General features: G+C 33.9%; 1 protein-coding gene across 6 annotated transcripts in view; it reads left to right on the top strand.

The window, feature by feature from the left end:
* The window catches only part of MALRD1 (MAM and LDL receptor class A domain containing 1), a 794,026-nt gene that overhangs the window by 217,529 nt on the left and 557,399 nt on the right, over nt 1-19,098 (top strand). For all 6 annotated transcript variants that reach the window (XM_066232773.1, XM_066232772.1, XM_066232769.1 and 3 more), the window contains one exon: nt 9,900-9,987. In XM_066232773.1, coding sequence (XP_066088870.1) covers nt 9,900-9,987 — 88 coding nt within the window. The remainder of the gene's footprint in view (nt 1-9,899; nt 9,988-19,098) is intronic.

The raw sequence follows: 19,098 nt of genomic DNA, 5'->3' as shown, positions 1-19,098 counted from the left end.
CTGCAATGAAGAATTGATGCTTCTCATCTCTCTCCCTTCCTGTCTGTTGGTCCCTATCTGTCTCTCTCTCTGTCTCTGTCACAAAAAAATAAAAAAAGAGAGAATGTTTTCAAAAATCATAATTTGGTAAGATTTCTTTAAAGGTTACCAACCATTTCTTTAAGTGTTAAACAACCACCACTAACTGGCTTTTCTTCTCTTACTGTGGAGATAGAACAAATAATTTTTAATTAAAAGATATATTTGGAATTGAGCATCTATTTTAAGGAATATATAATAAAAACAAGCTTAGCATAGAACCTGTCTTCTGGCACCCTAGAAGGCTATAACCTAGAAGGTTCTCTGATGAGGTTGAAAATAAAATATGTTTTCAAAAACTTAATAGAATAGTTTGGAAAGAGGTCACTAACTGAAGGCTGAAGGAGATTCAAAAGAGTGTGAAAGCAAGGCTTTGAGAAGGAAGACCTTTTAACTCTAAGATTCTTATGAAATCTATAGAAGTGTGAGTGCCCTATCCTTAAATTAAGCCAAAGAAATCATTTTTACAAATCTGTATATTATCTAAAAACATGTCTTAAATGAATATCTAGTTTTCTAAGAATAGCCCTTTACCCATGCCTTAAGATGTGTTAGGTGACATTCTGTTTTATTACTATGGCGCGTCATGCTGTTTATAGATTATTTAATTTACTACATTTATTCCCCCACGGACTCTTTCCTCAGAGGCCTTACCTTTCAATGCAAGCTTAGGTAATTTTATGTAAAATTAATTTTTAAGAGATTAGTGAGAGATGAGACTTTGTTTCCATGTGATTAAAAGTTAGTAGACCTCCTAGGCTAGTGATTGTTTTTAAAAAGATTGTCACTTACATTTCTGTGGAACCAGCAGACATGTCAAAATGCAACTCAAAAACCAGGATGTTTTATATGTATACCTAGACTTTAGATTGACATAGAGACTTGATTATTGCAGAGTTCATCTGCCAGGCAAAATGTCAACTAGTGGTCCTGTATCTTGGTCTTTTTAACACATTAAAAGGGTACAGCTGTGCGTGTGCATTAAGAGCAAGGACAGCTGTCCCTGTTATGTGGATGCCTATCTGTACTTTCCACGGGGGACGGTGAGCTGAACAATAAAACAGGAGCAGTGAGAATCATATCTCAACTTACTTTAAATTTTATAATGATGTCTCATGATTTCTGTCACTAAATTTGCAGCTTTGTGCAAACACACCTTTTAAAATCCCAGGGAGGAAGAGAAAATTTAAATAAATTCTGTACTAAGTGGCTATTGTTCTTCTTTTATTTCAACTTTAAAATATTGTCATTAAAGGATATTCCTATTTCACACAAACTTAAATACCCAGAGTTCATTCTGAGATACAGTGTTATTTTCCATGTAGCATAGGGAATGATGGAGAACTAGAGAAAACAGAATAGATTTTTAAGGCCCTGTTTGGCTCAGCATTAGAGCCTCAGCCTGGTGTGTGAAAGTCCCAGATTCGAAGTCCCTGGTCAGAGCAAACAGGAGAAGTGATCATCTATTTCTCTACTCCTTCCCCTCTCTCTCACTCTCTCTCTTCCCTTCCCGCAGCCATGGCTCGAATGGTTTGAGAAAAGTTGGCCCAGGTTGCTGAGGATGGCTCCATGACTTCTGCCTCAGGTGTTAAAAAGAGATTGTTTGCTGAGCAATGGAGCAACACCTCAGATGGGCAGAGCATTGCCCCTAGTGGGCTTTCTGGATGGATACCTGTCAGTAGGGGCAGGTCTGTCTCTGCCTCCCTGCCTCTCATTTAGATGAAAAAAAAAGAATAGATTTTTAAGAAGTAGAAAATTATATTATAAGGCTCAATGTTTTACTTTAAAATTATGGTAAACAGTGTTTCCTTTTAACAAATTTTGTATCTAGGACATACTCATCTGTGTAAATACTTTAAAGTAAAATTACATAATGAATATAAATGTGCAAGAAAAAATGTGTGACAGGAAATACAGGGTGGGCAAAAGTAAGTTTATAGTTGTGAGTTCACAAAACAATTTATTCTTGTATTGTTATTTATTAATCATTGTGTTATTTTATGTATGAACCACTGTGAACATATTTTTGCCCCCCCATATTATATTAATAATATTACAGTGCTAAACACTTAGTAGATTTTATATATTTATAATCAGAATTAATAAATATCTAAATGCAAATAATTATCTAAATTGCTCTTGTATTATTTACATAGCTTGCCCTTTCATTTTACTCATATTAGTCACTATCAGATTAGCATAAAAGCTCAGAAGCATGATAAAAGTAAATATAACAAGAAAAGTAAAATTTTTGTTAAAGTATTTGGACTTTAAACCAGTCAAGTAAAAAACCATTTTTTTAGTGTTTTGGATATTATTTTGCCAACAGTCTATCTGTAGACCTTTGGGTGAATTATTTAAAGGTTCTGGTGCTCGTTTATTCAAATAAAAATAAAGCTTTTGGATTCTAAATGTTCTCTAAGTCCCATTCCATGCATAAATTATTTTTAAAAATAATTATAACATTAAAAAGTTGTTGAAAGCCTGCCTAAAACTAATATAGTTATCAAATGCAGGTAGGTAATTTAAAAGAAATCTTTCCAATAAATGCAATTTATATTTTCCAAATAGAAAGTGGTGTCAGAGAAATAGCTGAAGACTGAGAGAAGAAACTGGAAATGTAGATATAGTAAATTTAGCAGTGAAATAGGAAGAGAAGAGAGCAAAACCATACAAATACAGGTAGATATTGAATTGGAATCCAGGAACAAGGCTGTGTCACAAAGAGACATAAGGACATGATGTGTTATAAAATAGTGTACTTTAAACCTGTATACTTTTATTAACCAATGTCACCCTCAATAAATTCAACAAAAAGTGTTAAACAGAAAAAAGAAATAAGATTTCTCAATAGTTTAGATATGTAGTATGAAATACTGAGACAAATCATTATATTTTGCACCTTTTATTTTATAATCATCAAGAGAAACCTTATAAGTTTTAGTTGAAATTGGAAGTTTCATTTTCCCCTAAAATGTCACTGTGCCAGGTGCTGTGTATGCAGTACATGCCCCTCAGTGAGCCCCGTGTAGCCGTCCTGACAGTCCCAAGAGGAGGCAGACATTGTGCTGTTCAAGTACTGATATAACTTAAAAAATGGGGAAAGTTTGTAAAGCACAGTAGGTTGAACTTGAGTGATCAAGGAAAGCTTCTCTAAGGAAGTGACATCTAGACTGAGACTTGAAGTGGAATTTTTAATTCACAATGTTCACTAGTGAGTATTATAGGATATTGAATTATAGCAAAGGAGAAATGTGGATTCTTGATTGGGTTTAAATGTATGACCTGGTTTTTCTTACTTTAGGTCTGGATCAGTTTTAAGTTGCTACTTAGAAGTAGAGGTTACCCTGGCTGGATTAGCTCAGTTGATTAGAGCATTGTCCCAAAGCACAGAGGTTGCCAGTTCAATTCCCAACCAGAATACATACAGGAACAGATCAATGTTTCTGTTTCTCTCTCTCTCTCTTTCTAAAATCAGTAAGATAAATAAAAAAAGTGGGGGTAGATTTAGAGTCTCCTCCTTTCATAAGGACGATAAGGGACATAGGGTTATTTTTATAAAAAGACTTGTATATAAAATGATAAACTATAGTTTTTTTCCTTGAAATATTATCATTAGTGGTGTGAAAGATAAGAATAAGTCTGATGATTAAAAATTTTTTTAAGAACTTTAGAACTATGCTACTTTAATGAGAATTTAATTTTGGTACCTGTGAGCCAATTTGACAGTATTACATTGTATTCGATTAAAATCTTATTACTGTATACAATTCTCCACAGTGGCTGCACAAGTCTGCATTCCCACCAGTAGTGCAGGAGGATTCCTTTTTCTCTACATTCTTGCCAGCACTTGTGTGTTGTTTGGATTTCCTAAAAAAATTAAAAATGGAACTGCCTTTTGACCCAGCTATCCCACTTTTAGGAATATATCGTAAGATTATCAAATCACTGATTCAGAAGAAGAAATGCACCCCATGTTTATTTTAGCATTGTTCACAATAGCCAAGATCTGGAAACAGCTCAAGGTCTGTCAGTACATGAGTGGATTAAAATGCTGTGGTATATATACACAATGGAATACTATGTGGCTGTGAAAAAAAAAATCTTACCTTTTGTGACAGCATGGATGGACCTGGAGATTATTATGCTAAGTGAAATAAACCAGGCAGAGAAAAACAAATAGCATATGACCTCACTTATATGTGGAATCTAATGAACAAAGTGAACTGAGGAACGGAATAAGGCAGAGGTGGGGTCCAGGGAGCAGAGGGACAGCTGTCAGAGGGAAGGGGGATGAGGGATGGAGTCAGAGATGGTGAAGGGATTAGTGAAATTATATATATATAACACAGATACAGATAACAAGACAGCAAATCCCAGAGGGAACAGGGGGGGAGATGGGGGGACGGGGCAAAGGGGTGTACAAAGGGACACAGGGGTGAGGGTGAGGGAGTTATATTCAATGGGACACCTGAATTCATTTAAACACAATAAATTAAAATTAATAAAAAAAATAAAAAGAATAAAGCAGGAAGTATACAAAATTTTCTGATGCTTCAGGAAAAGTAAAAAAAACTTATTACTGTATATCTTATTGAATCATTTTAAAATCATAAATACACAATTTTCTGAGCTTTATAATCAATAGTTCTAAATCTTCTTTATTTTTCTATTGCTAAAATTGATCAGGCTCTTTTCAATTAAATGCTTCTTTGTAGCCTCCAATCAAATAGGTTCTATATGAATTTTTAGGACTGGATGAATATTTGTCCTTATTCAAATAATAGATGAATGTGAAATGTGGAATGGGTTACATGGTAGATGAGTCCCCAGAAGATGCTTTAAAATTGCATTGAGTTTGTAGAATTTCTAGTAACAAATTAGCTACAAATTGATCATCACTGTCTTCTTTTGAAATCCATTTATGTAAGTTCCAGAAAGGCACTGTTATATACTGAAGGGGGGAAACCTGCCCAGATTTGGGCCTTCCTGTATGTACGTCTGAAGTGCCATAGAAATGTAGTTGAAATAACCTTTATGATTTCACATTCCCTTAAAAACCATGGAAAGCAAATAAATATGATATGACCTGAATAGTTGAGGTGGTTTTTTTGTTTGTTTCTTTGTTTTTTATGTTTTGGCCTTTTTCATTCAAGAAGAATAACAGAAAGAATTCTATCTAAATAAAGAAACATGAATGAAATTTTGAATGACCTTATTTCTTTCACCACATTCCCCACTCCTTGATTTAAAAAAAAAAAAAAAAATCTCCACCTCAACACAGCAGAAACCCTGAAGGGAACAAATGGGTGGAAGTAAAGTTTGGCCAGCAGCATAAAGGTGGCCTTCTCTAAAAGTATTAAATAATGAAGTATTATAGAGGAGGAAAGATGGCTGCATTGTTGTGAACATTTCAGTTTACACATACCTTAAGGTTCTTTCACAAACTAAATATATCAGCCATGTAGCATCATCCAACTGTACTGTTAGGAGACAATTAAAAACTCTTTCTTTAAAGTTTTATAAGCTTTTTTATGTTTTCACTTTTTTACGTTCAATATTTATATTTTCTTTCATAACACAATTCTTTTTGGATTCTTTGTGTTCTGCACAGTTCAACCTCTGAGGAAAGGATGTATTTGAATACATCCTGGAGATAATTGCTTACATTCCCGAGTAAACACCTTCTTCCCTCCTTCTTCCGTTCTCTTCCCTTCTTTTCTCTTCCTTTCCTTTCCCTTCCTTCTCTCTTTCTGAAGATAAGCAGATGTCAAGGTTTCTCTTCTATGATACGATCCACTGCAGGTGCAGGAAAACATCTGGCCCTCATCATGTTATAGTAGTTATTGTATGTAGCATTAGTTTCTTCCTTTTTATTGCTGAGTGGTATTCCATCGTCTAGATCTACCAAAGTTTGTTTATCTATTTACCATGTAAGGAATATCTGAATTGTTTCCAAATTTTAGACATCATTAATAAAGCATTGTTAAACTTTGTAAACAGGTTTTTGTTTAGACATGTCTTCATTTCTCTTGAGTAAATGAATACCTATATAGGATTACCACATCATATGAAAGTGTGTGTTTAATTGTGTAAGAAATTGCCAAAACATTTTCCAAGGTGGCTGTACCATTTTAAATTCTCACCAGCAATGCATTGGAGTTCCTGTAGTTCAACATATGACATTTGCTTCTATAAATTTTAAAAAGAAATTTCTTTATTTTGAGACTTTCTGGAGATGTATTATATTAAATATTGATACATTATGCTAAAATTTTATATTCTTTTCCAATGCATGATGGCTAAAGTAATTCCCAATTTGAATTAATTCCATTTTTTCTATCTTATGAGTTAATAGAGCCTATAAAACACATAAACATATATATACATACATATATCTTTTAAAGCTAAGTAATTAAAGATTGGCAAATATTTTGATTAGATTGTGTGTTATATATAATAAACAATAGTTTTAAAATCATTTAAACATTTCTGGTCAATAATTTTATTTTCTTGAAGAATAAGTTCAGGTGAGTCCCTAGAGTCTATTAATATTTGAATTTTTAGTTATATTAGAACTAAAAATTTCAAGGTAGTTGACAAGGCCACTCCATCTTTACTTGAGCATGCAGTAGCCCATGAAAAGAACAACTAAGAAGAGCTAGATTAATTTATAAAATTCCAGGCCAACAATAGTTTTAATGTAAGCAGAATTGGCCTTTCTAGATAATGCAGGCCATTTAAGATGGCATTTTCAATTGCCCTTTAAATCATTCAGTAACGTACTAATGAAATTTAGTATAATTTGGCTTTCCTAATTTTTAGAATGGTGATACTATCTCACATACAATAACATTTATATTTGAATATTTTTCTATTTATTCTGGGGCAATCACCATAAGTGAAAGTAAATTTCCAGAAAAGAGACACTTAGTCTCTTTTTGTGGGATTATTTTCTTAGAACTAGGTTTTTAGGATATTTTGCAAAGTTTCTTACAAAACTAGATTAAATAACAGGATAAAAACAGAAATAAATCTCAACATTTATAACTTTTTCTCAAGATGTGACTTGTCATCAAGTAGGCTTTTTAAAAATGGCTGCCTTAAAAAAAATAAAAATAAAATAAAAATGGCTGCCTTAATTTAATATTCAAAAGAGGCTGCAACTGCAATTACATATACAGATTGATATTTTTAGTATCTCAACTTAAAACTATTGTTTGTTATTTCTCAAGGATGCTGACATTTAGAGGATTAGGAAGTTGAAGATATTTTGTTAAAAATTACTACTAAATTGTGTCTTAAAGCAAGACCCAACTGTCCTCTGCCCAGAACTATTTGTTTCTTCTCTTTGACATTGAATGCTGATAGAAGCAATATCAAAGTGCTTATCATATAATGTGAAGTAAACTCCAAAACAAATACGCCTATGGAGACAGCCTCCACTCAGAAAAGCTGCTCACCTCATGTGACCCACAAATGAGAAAATTTGTAATTTTTACAAATGGCCAATTTTTAACAAAAGAATACTTTGGAACAGTTGAGCCCACACACTCAAATGGAATTAAATATATGTATATATCCTAAAATTATCTTAAAGATATTTTTTTTGAGAGAGAGAGGATGCAGGGGAAAGAGAAAGAGAGAAGAGAGAGGAGATTTAGCTTGTTGTTCCTCTTAGTTGTGCACCCACTGACTGCTTCTTACACATGCCCTGATTGGGGCAAAAACTGGTGCCCACAAGATCAAACATGCAACCTCAGCTCTCCAGGTTGATGGTCTGTCCACTGTGCCACTGACCAAGGCATCTTACAGATATTTATATGTAACAAGCATGCTTTTTATCAACTTTGAAACAAATGCATAAACAAGAACTAAATAAACTAACAAAAACTCATAGACACAGCAGTATGGTGGTTACGAAAGGGGAGGGAGGATGGAGTCAAATATATGGTGACAGAAGATGATTTGACTTTGGGAAGTGAACACAATCCAATATACAGATGATGCATCACAAAATTGTATACTTAAAGCCTACATAATTTTATTAACCAATGTTATCCCAATAAAACTTAATTTTAAAAAGTCAACTTTTAGAATATGATATCAATGTTCTATCTCTTCTCATTAATTAACTAAGATAACCATGAATAGCATAGCCAAGTCAATGATGTTAATTCTTATATACCTTAGTTTTTCCTTTTTCTTGCATCTTGTGAGCCTTTGATTAGCATATCCTATGTGGTATTGCAGTGGGATAGATGCATAATGATCCAAGATTTTTTTTAGTAATTAATTAGTCTTTATGACATGTTTTCCATTGTTTAACCAACTACAGTCTTGTTTTCAATAAAATAAAGAATAATTTTTCATTTTTTATTAGAATTGTTTGATTTTTGTACAGTATTCTTCCTGAATTTTTGTTTTCTCTGCCTATGGTGTTACTTTGACTCCTGCTGGAGGTGAAAAGAACAGTGCCTTTTATTTGGAGCAGTCTTATGTCAAGCAACAGGACACTTCTACACACCACTGTTCAGTGTTCCTCACACAGTAGTAGGCAGACTATTTGCTCATTGGTTAGATGCGTCAACCTTTCCCATGCCAATTAATTCTCGTAGTGACAAATCAGGGAGAAATACTGCTAGTTCTCAAAGAAGACTAAAAAGTTAAAGGAAGATGTCAAAAGGTTTGAAATCATTAATCTGACCTTTGAAAATTTTCCTTTAACACATCAATAAATATTATATGAGTCAAGTTTTAATGGAGGGTAGAATTTGAAAAATTAAATAAAATTTCAACTCTCGCATATATCATTTATGAAGAAAAATAAAATGAAAACATACATCCATCTAGTAGTGGAAAAGAGAACGTGTTTTTAAAGTTTGAGTTTGCTGCCCTGGCGGGATAGCTCAGTCGATAGAGCGTCAGCCTGAGCACAACGGTTCCGGGTCAGAACCCCTGCTCAGGGCACATACAGGAACAGATCGATGTTCCTGTTTGTCTCTCTCTTTCCCTTACTCTACTTTTAAAATCAATAAATAAAATAATAAAATAAAATAAAGTTTGAGTTTGCTTGAAGTTCATTATTAAATTAGAGCAGGATTCCTAGTAAGTATGCAATATATTTGCATAAGTATTAAAATAATTCATCATGATTAATTTTATTATAGTAAATCTCAGCCCTAATCAAAATCTGCCGTATACTGCAGTGGTTTGTCAGTATTTCATATTTTACTAGAGTTTTGATGGAATTGCAGTTTCTGTAACAGCACAGACATCATCTGAGTTCACTGTGATTAATGTGGTTCTGAAGGAGATCTAATAATGATTAGCCGGTTTCATAAAGTGTTGCAGAATCAGGTCAGTGTGAGAAAAGTTGTAAAGCTCTTCCATATGTACGTTCTAGCAAGTAACTCTGGTAGCAAATTGGATTTTCTAAGGATGAAGAAGTTTAACCTTGGAAACAGATGAACTACTAGGGCAATGGTGGGAAAAGGGGACAATAATTCACCTTCAAATACTTAAAGGATGAGAAGAAAGCATGGCAAGTCTAGAAATAATGGTTGACAGTTGTAGGGAAGTAAATATCACATTGATATGGACTTCTTGACTTCAACAGGCCTGACAAGGTATGGAGTATCCTATGTGTAGGGACATACAGGTAGAGGCAAGATGCCTACTTGTGAAGACTATTGCAAAATATTTTTTAGAATGGTTCAGGAGAAAGTTCTCTTCAGGTAAATTCTGAATTCCTTTTCAGCTATGAGACTTCATATATTAGTTTTTTTATAATGACAACAAATCTTTTATATTTTTCTTAGATTTTGGTAGAGGCATCAGTGGGAGATGGCTTCACGGGAGACATTGCAATTGATGATCTGTCATTTATGGACTGTATCCTCTATCCTGGTAAGAGAACGCATTTCTATAGATGACTATTTTGGCCTGTTTACTTAAAAACCCTGCCAAAGAAATGAACATTTCATTTTAACAAGTATTCCAAATTACCCTTAATTCTATTCTCTCAAATATATGAACTCTGAAAGAGATTATTGTAAATCTTTGCTAGTAATTAAATTCAAAATCTCTGCAAAGATAGTGAAAAAGTTTGGATCAGTTGTGTTCATCATCACATGCAAAATATTAGAAAATCATGCCTGAAGTTAAACTGTAATTCCATCATATTTGAGGGGTTTTAATAACTAAATTGTTTGCCTTGTAATTGCATTGTTTTGGAGACTTTACTAACCTCCAAGTTACCTTCAATGATGTTTTATTCTCAGGATACACTTTATATATTCTTAAGGATTGTTGTCAAACATTTTCTCTCTGTTTTAAGGCTTCTCCATTAAAAAGTCAAACATGTTTCCCAGATATATGTGTGTGTGTGTGTGTGTGTGTGTGTGTGTGTGTGTGTGTGTATGCATACATAAAACTATTCTCAGCATTTCCCCTGAACTGCAGTCTTATGTACTAAACACCTACTCAACATTTCAACTTAGATTTCTAATTGGAATCTCAAAGATGACAGAAAAAATAACTTGAAATAAGCCTCAGGGGAAGCTCATTCGGCCTGTGCTATGGATCCAGTAGTCCTAGGTATCAAGCTCGTGGGGGATGATGCTGGCAGTGAGGCTTGAGGCTCTTAAAATACATGACAAGGGGGAATATAGCCTTTTTCCTGGAGTGACCAGAGGCTGGGTATTGAAAAGTCAATCACAATAATCCCTGTAGAAAGCCCTCTTGTGAACTGACAGCTCAACCGAAGCCCTGCTCCATCAGCAGCCCCTGCCCAGACATCGTCAGAGGGCTGATTCCAGTTCTTTCCCCCCAAAACAATGTGACACAGCTTTGGTTTTCTACCTCATCATCATCTGGGCAGGGTTAACCACCATCACCACTCTGTGCAGTGGAGCCCACAGAACTTGGCAGGAAACCCAATCTTTCTCTGGGAAGCCAGCAAGAAGGAAATCAGAACTGATCAAGTTTTCTCTAACTCTCAAGGTCTAAAAGTAAATTGTTGGTTTCCACATGCCCTTCAATTTTGCCTTTCTTCCATGCCTCCCTTTATCAGTAAATGACAGTTTATTTCTAGTCACTTATTCTTCATTAACAAGTCTGGTCAGCCACCAGCTTCAGGTGTATCCATAGTTCACTTCTCATGCTTTCCTTCTTCTCCTTTTGGTCCAAGCCACTATTGTCTGTTAATGGGTTCTTGCAATTGGTTTTTAAGGGCTCTGTGTACCTTTACCCTTGAACCATATAATCTGATCTCAAAACAGTAACCAGAATTATCCTTTTTAAACTTAGAGAAAGTCATGTCATCCTGTTATTAGAGTTTTCCTATGACCATCTGATCTCATTTAGAGCAAAAAATACTAAACTTCTTCTAATAACTTTCAAGGAATAAATAACTGGCTCCCTCATACATCTCTGAATTCACCTTCCACTAGAGCACCTCAAATGGACTTCTTTCAATTATAAGGCCTTTTAACTAATCCTTTACCACCCCAACCTATTTATGCCTCAGGGCTTTTATACCTGATCATCCCTCTCCCTGGAATATGCTTCTCCCAGATATCCTTTTGATTCTGTTCTTTACTTCTTTCTAATCTCTGTGCAGTTCTCCTTTAGTGAGGCCTTATCTGAACACTACACAATCAAGGGCACACACAGGCATACACACGAAGTTTCTTCTTATCTGGTGTTTTTCTTTCTTTTCCCTGTTACTTCTTTACAACACTTATCCCTCTTATAGTTAAATTCCTCTCCCCCACACAATAATGAGAGCTGTGTGAGAGCATGAATTGTACCTGTTCATTGCCTTATCCCAGCAGCTTACATAGTGTCTGGTACATAGAAGTTCCCAATAAATATTCATTGGTTAAATGGATGGGTAGAGAAATGTTTATATTGTTTATATACTTTGTTATATATTTTAGTTTATTATTATTACTAAAGTATTAAGTACTTCTACATGCAAGATATTATGTCATGTGTCAGTCAATTATTCTTAAAAGCCATATCTCAGTGACTTACAACCACAAGCATTTATTTTATATTCTTAATTTGGTTAGTATAGAACAATAACAATATGTATTTCTCACTTATAGCTCTCCATAATTCTATGTAGCTCTAAGCTATGTGTCTCTACTCTGTGTGTCCTATCTGTCTAGGTCCAAGGCTAAATGACCAAATTCTGATGGGATATGTTTTGTTGTCAAGGAGGAGGGCAGGAAAAAGAGAGCATACTTAAAGCTCCTATTGGACATGGTATGCATCATGTCTGCTCATGTCTGTTGGTCACAGCAAGTCATGCGGTCGAGCCTGAAAATGGGACAAGGAAATAGTCTCTACTGACAGGGAGCTTGGCAAGGGAATATAAAAACAGGCACCGTAGTAAACCGATCACTCATATGTATCATTTTGTATAATTTTATAACCTTTTCAGAGTCTAGAAAGGGCCTGGTCTGTTGTCGGTGAACAAATGTTGAATGGTGAATTAAATTGACCCTTTTGTTGCCCAATTTTATGGAGCAAACTGAGAAGGAGATAACTTGATATTATGAAGTGGCAGAATATGATGAATGCTTATTTGGACCATAATATTAACCGTTGTTATAAAGCTCACTAAATCTACTAATTTAGAAAAGAAGATACTACAATCTCCATTTTACAGATGTGAAAAATTAAACTTAAGGAGCATAAGTGACCGGAAGGAGAATGCACAGTTGAGGGAGAAATGAGATTTTCACCTAAGCTTGTCTGATACCAGTGGCCTAGGATTTTTTCAACTTGCCTCCCACTCTGAGGTAAAGGAGCATCACCATGACCTGAGCAGCAGAGAACATCAAAGAGTACAGTGTCTGCACTGACACTGTCGCTCCAGTTAAATCCTGTTAAATACATTCTGTGGCTGACGGTTCCAAGGTGCAGAGAGAAGAGCTGCCAGAACCATGGCAGGGATGTGGAATGTCAGTCACAGAGCATCAGTCCCTATTTTCTGGTTCAAGTATTGGAAGAAAAATATGGAATTCTCAAAACTGTCTGAACCGTGCGGTTTTAATGTTGGCTTCATAACAAAAGAAACTTTGAGTTGAAACCACAAAGCCTGTCGTAGCCATAAGTTTAAGAAATTTGAGGTGATCTTGCCATAAGATGAAAAGAAAAATAAATATTAGGTTCTTAATGAAAATAGTGTTCTTAATGAACAGTTTTACTCATGACATCAGGTTTACAGAGGTGGGGGCCATACATATAGGTTTACTTACAGACATTGATTTGCTTTCAGTATAAACTGACTATCCACATCATTTTTTTCTCCTTGGTTAATAAAACAAAACAACTAAAAAACATACATATGAATACAAAATATTGACCTGATCTCCAAAGTATGGATTTTTACATTTCCTATAATTTTTATTTTATACTAAAAGTGATTAAGAAGTAGATTATTTTATTTTTTATCTATTTTTTTAACATCAAACTTTTTCTCTCGTGCCCTCCTTGTTTCTTTTAATGGCATCAGTATTCTTAGCAACCCAGGACTGGAATTATACCATATCCTTCTACTTTTCCTTAAACAGGCCCACTTGCAAATCTAGCTGACGCCAACTTCAAAATATTTATCACATCTTTCTGTTTTTTTCCATTACCTCTGCTGTGACCCAGATTCAAAAGTATTGACTTGAATAGGCTTCTTAACTGCAAACTTTCGTTAATTTTTTCCCGATGGTGTTCATCGTATACTTAGTTTCTTTCTCCTTTGTTCTACCTAGAGCATCACTGTTTGCTCTTCCATCTCCACTCTTTCCTAGTTCTGGTTGTTTCTAACTTATTTTTTAAATTCATTTTCAATTATGGATCATATTTAATTGTAATATTTTGGTAATATTGATTCTTATTTAAAAACTGGTCCAAGAGGATACTAGAGAAAAAACTATTTAGGCAAGATTAATTACATTTCTGTGGAAGTAGGCAAATTTAACCATGTACCTGAATCCTATCATTCTTTGCCTCAGTGCATGAATATGTTGGCCATTTCCAAAGTAGATGATGATGGGAAAAGATGGCACAGTTAAATAGCTCCCCTCACGTTGAATCAGACTTTCAGAGTACATTATTAAGTAAGAATTGTTGCCAGACATTCAGATTTAAAAATGAATATCCCAAAGGAAATATCTGTTTCACATTATATTTTTTTATGTGACACGAGAAAAGCAAAAAGTATGTTTCCTTCAGCAGAACACATATGGCAGTTTACTTTTTTACATCAAGGATTATTGGGAGGTGGCTGGGTTATTTGGAAAAATGAAGCCATGACTATATGATATCACGACATACTGCTTGCAAATGGAAGAAGTAATTGCCTATGCATTTTTAAATTTAATTTAAAATTTCAGAATTCAATTTAGTTACTAGCAGTATTAATTGTTAGAAAGAATTTCACATTCAAGGTGTTTTAGTGTTTTACCTTTCTCGGGAAAATTGTTACTAAGTCAGTGGCATATCTTGCAACTTAGGATGCCTTAAAATTAAGAAAGTGTGGTGAATATTTATAGGATGCTTAACAGCGATTTTTATCATGCCCTCCCCCACCTGCTGACAGTCTTTTTGTTTTTGCTGTTGAACTGAGTGAGCTGATAGAAATTTTTGCATCCTTCTTCATTAGTTATAATATCTCAGAAGCTTTAATTTTAAATGCATGTTTCAAGTTTTCTGTTTTCCATGAAAAGCAGTTTTTACAATGTGAATAAGATGGCAAGGGAAAAAGTATGAGTGCTTTTGTCTTCACATTTAAGCTACCACCTGCAGCTTTTACCTTATTATAATAAGCTGTTTGTTGTATCTATTACATTTTTCTCAGAATAATGAATTATGTGAAAGTACTATGTTTTAAGCTTCTCTTTGTATTTTTCTAAAGGAAATATACACTTTGAAGAAAATACAAAACAATTGTAAATATTTGCAGTTTAATAAAAGATTTCAAGGCAAAAATCAAGAAATATGAGATTGAGTAATTGTGATCTTAAATATACTGGTTTTAGCATATTTGCTATTCTCATAAAATGATTTGTATATACCAAGGGAAAAAAATCACCCAAAGCCAAAGGTCAATCCAACTTAGTATTGTTATTTTTTTCTAGAGAGTAAAGATAGACAAATAACTAACTTAACCTAATTTAAATTTAAAACTTTTAAATTTTGTCACCTTTAATTGAGGGAATTGCTAACTGCAAAAAATGAAGAAGGCTGATAAAATACTAATGTTTTAGTTTTAGAATTGTCCAACTGATACTGCAGCTTACTTATAGTCACTTTTAAATTAGTACAATATCTGTAAAAATGGAAAACATCTTGTACTATCTGGACAATTGTGTTGAATACATGTATTAAAGTGAAAAATATTTCAGAAAGAGCTGATTTGATATTGAAGACAGAAACATAGGAAAGAGTGGAGATGGAAGAGCAAACAGTGATGCTCTAGGTGGAACAAAGGAGAAAGAAACTAAGTATACGATGAACACCATCGGGAAAAAATTAACAAAAGTTTGCAGTTAAGAAGCCTATTCAAGTCAATACTTTTGAATCCGGGTCACAGCAGAGGTAATGGAAAAAAACAGAAAGTTGTGATAAATATTTTGAAGTTGGTGTCAGCTAGATTTGCAAGTGGGCCTGTTTAAGGAAAAGTAGAAGGATATGGTGTAATTCCAGTCCTGGGTTGCTAAGAATACTGATGTCATTAAAAAAACAAGGAAGGCATGAGAGAAAAAGTTTGATGTTAAAAAAAATAGATAAAAAATAAAATAATCTACTTCTTAATCATGTTTAATACAAAATAAAAATTATAGGAAATGTAAAAATCCATACTTTGGAGATCAGGTCAATATTTTGTATTCATATGTATGTTTTTTAGTTTTTTTGGTTTGTGAGTATAATTCTAAGTTACTGTACTAAGTGCAGTAGGGAAAATGTATGCTTTACCATGGAGCTATACATATTTCAAATTTTTCAAGTTTCTGAAGATTATGTTTAAAGCTCAAGTAGACTTTTTAAATTACATATATTTCTTTACATCAGAGGTCACAGGAAAAACATGTGCATTGTAACCTAAAGATAGGTAAATGGCATTATCAGTCTAGTAATTCACACAATTATGATATGTCTAAAGCTGGTAATAATTTATTAAGAACTAGGGATGTTAAAATATCAATTTTATTGGTTAATTATTGTGGGAATGACTGTAAGGGGAGAAGTCTAAAATAAAACAAGTTGGAAAATCTGTTCTGTCAGAATGATTGTATTATATGTAATGTATATAGTATTTGTTACAAGGAACTTACAGAGCAAAAAGTTAGAACATTGAATCCATCTGGAGCCTGAATCATCTACACAAAATGACAGATATGCAGTTGGGTGGGTTTGCCTGTGGCTTAGGGATGATTGTAGAGGAAGATCACATCAACCAGAATAATCTCTACTTCTCAGTGAGTGCAGAATTCAGTCATTTGCATTTCACCTTTATAATTTTGTTTCATCTGCAAAGGTATCAGTGTTGTTTCTGTTCGGAAATTTAACGCTATCATTGCTACCAACTTTATCCTTTCTATGCAATTCTAGACATAATAATAATAATACCAATCTCTGCTCTGTACTGAATGTTTATGGCACATCAATTTTTATATATTGAAACTTTAATCTCCAATGTGATTACCTTGGGAGGTAGGGCCTCTGCGAGATAATTAGAGTTCAGTTAAGTCATAAACGTGCTGCCCTCATGGTAAAGTTAGTTTCTAATAAGGAGTGAAAGACAAGAGGTATCTCTGTGCACATGTACCAAAAAAAGGACATGTGAGGACTTACTAGGAATGGAACTCTCACCAAGAACCCTACTGTGCTTTCATTCTGATCTTGGACTTCCAGCCTACAAGAACTACAAGAAAGAGGTTTCTGTTGTTTAAACCATCTCTTATGTAGTATTATGTAGTGTCAGGAACCTTGCAGTTCTTGCCATGCCTTAGTCACCAAATAACGTGTTGGCTAAACCATATTCCTGGGATCTGTTTTACTTCTACCTGGCAGAGCCTAATGAATCAGCTACAACCCTATCTTCCCTCTTATAAATACCAGTATTGCCAAAGTTTGGCTCCAGAGTAAGAATCACTCTTTTCAATATGTCTTTTGGCATTCTCAAATACAAACATATTGGGATTATTTGGGTATTGAGATTTGCTTATTCTGATAGAATAGCAAAGAATAATGAGGAAAGGACAAATAATCTCATAATCTTATGATTTCTTTTTTAGAGTAGTGGTCTTTTTTTACCTATTATTCTGATCCTTTCTGAGATGAAAAATGAGTTTTATCTACTGTTCCTGAGTATTATCTCACCAATCTCCTCTTTCTAAGACCACTCATGGCCATGATTTCCTATTAAGGGGAACTGATTGCTACTTTAAATTGAAATCAAGCCCAAAGATGCAGTTAAGACTACTGATTTTAATAAGATGGAAAACCAGATAATCTGAAAACTATAATACTGACATATATCAAGAAATGTCAAATATAACATTTATTTAATTGTGTTAAGCTGATTTAGAAAAGAGAAATCCTCAGGTGAGAAAAACAAAGAGAATACTTAAAAATAGAACAGAAGGCATAATGTGACTGCCAGAGTTATGGAGTAACAGAATATGGGATGGATGAGAGTGAGGAAAAGGGTTAGGAGGGCTAGAGGGATAAAATACCATTGGGTGGGGTTCTAAAAGAAACAACTCTAAGTTATCTAGAAGTACTCTTCTATAAATAAGCTCATAATGGAGCCTCCCAGACAATTCGAGCATAATAAATTATGGTAGCCAGCTTCCAAAATCACCCAAGTGACCCCAAATCTTGGAATTTATGCCCTCTATACCATTCCCCTTTCAGATTGAGAAGGAGTGACCTGTGTAACCAATGACTCATGTGGCAAAGTCTAGTCCAAAGCTAGACTTCTACTTTCTTCTCCTGGATCATTTGCTTTGAAGGAAGTCAGATACCAAGTCAAAAAGATACTCAGGAAACCCTGTGGAGAAAATCCAGGAACTAAGGCCTCCTGCCAATCACAGTACTAACTCCGTAGGCATGTGAACAAGCTCCCTGGGAAGCAGATCCTCCAGTGCAGTTAAGCCTGCAGAGGACTTCAGCCCTGACTGACATAGTAACAAAATCCTTTTGGACACTCTATCAGGTCCTCCTAGCTAAGCCTCTGCTGCATTTCAGACTTATAAAAATTAGATATTATTAGATATTGTGCAAGATTAGATATTAGTTTAAACTTCTGAAGTTTATAGATTTGTTACTCAGATATAGAAAACTAATAAACAAATAATTTAAAATATTAAAAAATTCCAAGCCATAAGAAAATGGCATGGCACTGTTAAAACACACACACACACACACACACACACACACAATACATATATATATATATATATATATATATATATATATATATCAAACTGGCCTTCTCGATATGAGAAATAAAATCAATGAAATAAAATTTTTAGTGGATGAATTAAATAAATAAAAGGCAACATCTTTATTGCAATTAGTTAGATAGAAAATAGCTATAATAAAATTGCAGGGTACAATATATAGTTAGAAAACAGGAAAATAGGGACCGCAGAATTATTTGAAGGATGGGATCATAAAAACTAATGGAATTCCAGAGATATAAAAAGAAAATTATTGAGAAGCAATTTTCAAAGTATAATTGCTCAGAATTAATATAATACATGGATTTAAGAAGCTTAGAGGGGTGATCACATTGTAAGGTATAAAAATGTGGACTTACTATATGGTACACCTGAAAGTGATAAAACCAATAGAAGACAAATTTACCAACTATGCATAAATAAATAAAAAATAGAAAAGGAAGCTTAGTGAACCGCATGCAAACATTATAATAATAATAAATCCAGGTCTAGAGTCATGAAAATAAATTTTAAAACCTACAAAAAATATATTATAATAAAAACA

The sequence above is a fragment of the Saccopteryx bilineata genome, chromosome 5 (genome assembly GCF_036850765.1).
Source record: "Saccopteryx bilineata isolate mSacBil1 chromosome 5, mSacBil1_pri_phased_curated, whole genome shotgun sequence".
Classification (NCBI taxonomy): Eukaryota; Metazoa; Chordata; class Mammalia; order Chiroptera; family Emballonuridae; genus Saccopteryx; species Saccopteryx bilineata.
This window is presented reverse-complemented; position numbering and strand designations above follow the sequence as displayed.